Here is a 4,108-nt window from a genome sequence, read left to right on the forward strand (position 1 = left end):
AATCCATCGTTGTTGCCACGTATGAGAACCTAGCCCGCTCCTCTTGATTGCTCCATGCCAGGCCACTTCGATGAAGATCTTCCAGATTCGAGGGATATCTTTCGATAATGGAGATCGTGGATGTCTCCGTTCCTTGGGTACATAACGCGTCGCCGACCGCTGCTGTGTGCGGTGCCAATGAACGCCGCACGCCGCGCGTAGGAAGACGTCGCCCTCGTGTCGTCTTGCGCCTTCATGGTGTGCCTATGCCGTCCCACAAAGAGCCGGGCCCGAGGGATGCCGTATGCTCTGTTTGTTGCCCTAGGCCGTTGGTGCCGCCACGCCCGAGAACGCAGTCACGGGCGCCACCATACACCATGGTTCAAGCCAAGACCGCACCGGCCACCGCCGCGCACCAAAAGATACAACACGTTGTTGCACAATTTTCCGCCATAGACGATGTTCAAAATGGCAGGCATATGATGGTTCCTTATGTTGGTACAAATCAATTCCCGTGAGTACGTGTATAGATGTAGACAGAAAATAATCAATTGCTTGATTACGAGATGATAAGATGAGCAAATCGCTTGATTTTATTCCCTTATTCTTATCGGACGGAGAAGTTTTTTCAGCGTTCGCTGCCGCGTCTTGCAGCCGGCGGCTTGTAGCAGCGCCACTAGCGCACTGGGAGTCGCCAGGCCGATGGGAAGTGGTCGTCCCACTTTCCCCCTTCGCGGTGTGCCGCTTTGTTCCGTGCTGAAGCGCCGTCGTGTGTGCGCTCATCCTGTCGTCGATGGCTTGGTCGCAGCTTTCAACGCTTCGCTCCTCTCGTGTGGCCTTTCTCTCAACCGAGAGCAAAATTACTGATAACGTGTTGTAGAGTAAAAGTAAGAGACAAACAAAGAGTCTAAAATGATTCTAGTGGTTCCATTGTATTGTGTGAGACACATATATATAAAAGATGAAGGGGGTGCTGAGCACCGTAAGACGTGTGATCCGATCTACGTGGCGAACCAGGTCCACCACGTCATCCTCCCTCCCTCTTCTTCCCCGCGAACAAGGACGCGCACGTTGCAAATAAGAGAAGTTACTGGATGGAAGGGACAAGGATTGTCTAAGGCTGCTAGGGAAGTTTTGATCAAGTCTAGGCTGCAAGCAATGCCAACTTTTATCATGAGTTGTTTTCACCTCGCAAAGAAGATGTGTCGAAACCTGACTTCTATATCGTCGAAATTCTGGTGGGGTGCAATGAATGGGGAAAAGAAAGTGCATTGGATAGCATGAAAGAAGATGTGTTCAAGTAAATGCGATGGGGGAATGGGTTTTCGTGACCCGGAGGCTTTTAACCAAGCTCTTCTTGCGAAGCAAGCTTGGTGTATCTTGCAGACCCCTGCCTCGCTTTGTGCGAGAGTGCTAAAAGCTCGATACTTCAGGGATGACTCCATCCTGACTGCTACATGCCCGGCGGCGGGGTCGTTCACCTTTCGTAGCATTCTTCACGGAAGAGACCTCCTCAGAGAAGGACTTATATGGAGGGTTGGGTCTGGGGAGCACATTAATATCCATCACGATGCTTGGATCCCAAGGAATGGAAGCCTGAAACCTTTGGGCCATGTGTTTATCCAAGGTATCACTAGGGTGGCGGATCTGATTGATGAAGATGGGACAGGTTGGAATGAGAGCAAACTTGCAGCTATGTTCACACCCGCTGATGTAGCGGATATTAGGAAAATTGCAATACGAGGGCCTGAGACAGAAGACTTCCTAGCATGGAATTTCACAAAGAATGGTGTTTTCTCGGTGAAATCTGCCTACCACCTGCGGATGTCTATGAACAGAGCGAGAACCGGACAGCCGGGCTCATCTAGCTCGGTCTTGATGCACAAGGGATACATGGCTCTCTGGGAGACTAGTGCCCCTCCGAAGGTCAAAATTCATATGTGGCGTATGATCAGGAATGGCCTAGCTGTGGGTGTGGAGCTCAATCGCCGAAGGATAAAACCGGGGGTCTTTTGTGCTGCATGTGGCAGAGAGGAAACCCTGTTGCATCGATTCTGGGCATGCCCACATTCAGTCTTGTTCTGGCAATTATTGCAATCAGAGTTGGAAGTGCAGATCGAAGCTCCTCCTCTGCACATCGAGTCCCAACGTGCTCTGTCGGCGTGGCTTCTCGGCTGGTTTGCTGCGGCTCCGGACGATGAGAGGGGAATTATGATACAGGCAGCATATGGCCTATGGCTAGCTAGAAATAATGCTAGAGAAGGAAGACAGATTGTGCAGCCAGGTGAGATAGTTGCTTCAATTAGAGTGCAGCTAACGGACTGGAAAAATACTCATGAAACAAAGGCGTCTCTTCAGGAGCCAGAACCTGTTCAGAAGTGGGAAACCCCTGTTAATGGATGGGTAAAGATCAACTCCGATGGCGCAGTTTCAAGACATGGGGAAAACGGAGGTGGAGGGGTGGTGTTTAGAGATCACAATGGGGGTTTCATACTAGGGATGTGCCATTTTCTCCCAAACATTAGGCCTGTAAGCAAGCACTTCAGGTGGCTGTCGACAGTAATTTTCAGCGTATTCATGTGGAGCTAGATAGCAAGGAGGTGGTGCGGCAAATTAACCAAACCTTCTGTTAGGATTAGATATTATCTGCCTATGACAGTTAACTTTCTGCCCAAAACCATACCGTCCCGTACGGACGCTATCAAGTGTAACAGACGCCTGTTCACCCCGAACAGGCGCCTCCACGCAACAGTCGCCTCCTACAGGCGTCCTCTCTCTTGTAACCGACGCTGCTAAGAGGCGGCAATCCATGTATAAATACCCTATTGATGATCAATGAAGAAATCAATTGATTCCATTCCTTTTTCATTCGTTACACGTTATCAGCCACACTAGCTCTACCAAGAGCAATCACCGGAGAAGGAAGGACCAAGAAAAGGAAGGTAAGATGGCAAGAAACTTGCCAGACATCGCATCCGCGTTTGTTCGCTTCCTGCAAAGCGAGAACCGCCGCTCGTTCTTCGCCCGTCGCCGTCGCCTTCGTCGCTTCGGCAACACCTTCCGCCGCCATGGCCGCGGGGCCGTCTTCCGTCGCCGCACCGACGACAGAGGCCTTCGCCACTGCTCCGGAATAGGTGGCCGTCGTCGCCCCTTCGTGTGGAACCGCCCTCGCCACGGCCGCCGTCACCATGGCAACACACGCCAGGCCTTCGCGCCTCGCACTGGACGCGGTGCTCAGGCTGTCGCTCTGAATGCCCACGGTCTTCAAGCGGCACCTCCAAGCCCGCCTGCTCCTCTGCAACTGGCGTTCCAGATACCGCCGATGGATTGGCTCCTCGGCAGGCCAGCGGCCCCATTACTCGGCGAAGACGATGATTTCGTCGCCGCCCTCACACCACCACCGTACCCAGCGTACTTCCATGGCGCCATCTTCAACCCGCCGACGCCGTCCACCGAACTCGAAGTGTACGAGTTCCCGCCGAGGTACGGTCCGGACGCGTACATGGATATTCCGACGCCGATGCCGGCGCAAAGTGACGAGGACCCGGAGCACTTCATGCCGCCGGGATTCGGTCCTGTCCCTGGACTCGACTCGCCGCCACCGGTCGTGGAAGCGGGCGCACCCCTCGCTGCAGCGCCATTCGCCTTCTACCTCAACGTCGAGGTCGAGCCCGAGGACAAGGAGACCGGCGCTCTCGTCAGTGCCGCGCCTCTCGCCTTGGACTTCAGCGTCAAAGTCGAGCCCAAGGACGAGGAGACCGGCGCTCCAATCGCTGCCGCACCTTCCATCTTCGACCTACAGATCAAGGTCGAGCTCGAGAACGAGGAGTCGTTTGTTGCGACTCTGGCCTCACCTCCGGCTCAGGCAACGCAGCAGTTTGGGCCGCCGACGCCGCCACCGGAAGCACGCCGCCTCCTGCACCGATTCGCTGCGGCAATGGCCTCCCGCCAGCCCGGTTTCTGTGCAGGCACATGGGACCCCGCCTCTCTTGGCTTCTCCGGTGAGGATGAGCGCGGTGGGAGTTCCTCGCGTCGCTGGTGATGCGACTGAGCAGCCATGGAGGTCTCCGCCTGTGCCGGTCAGAGGATTAGGGATGGATGGGTCCGTCCTATCTATTCTTTCCTTATC

General features: G+C 54.4%; 1 protein-coding gene across 1 annotated transcript; it reads right to left on the reverse strand.

Annotated features, from left to right (window-relative positions):
- Positions 1 to 2,757: 2,757 nt before the first annotated feature.
- Positions 2,758 to 3,335, reverse strand: LOC123441061. Its single transcript, XM_045117582.1, has one exon. The coding sequence runs from the start codon at positions 3,333 to 3,335 to the stop codon at positions 2,877 to 2,879; it is 459 nt and encodes a 152-aa protein (XP_044973517.1). The 3' UTR covers positions 2,758 to 2,876.
- Between the last annotated feature and the right edge of the window lie 773 nt (positions 3,336 to 4,108).

This window comes from Hordeum vulgare, chromosome 3H, assembly GCF_904849725.1.
Source record: "Hordeum vulgare subsp. vulgare chromosome 3H, MorexV3_pseudomolecules_assembly, whole genome shotgun sequence".
Taxonomy (NCBI): domain Eukaryota; kingdom Viridiplantae; phylum Streptophyta; class Magnoliopsida; order Poales; family Poaceae; genus Hordeum; species Hordeum vulgare.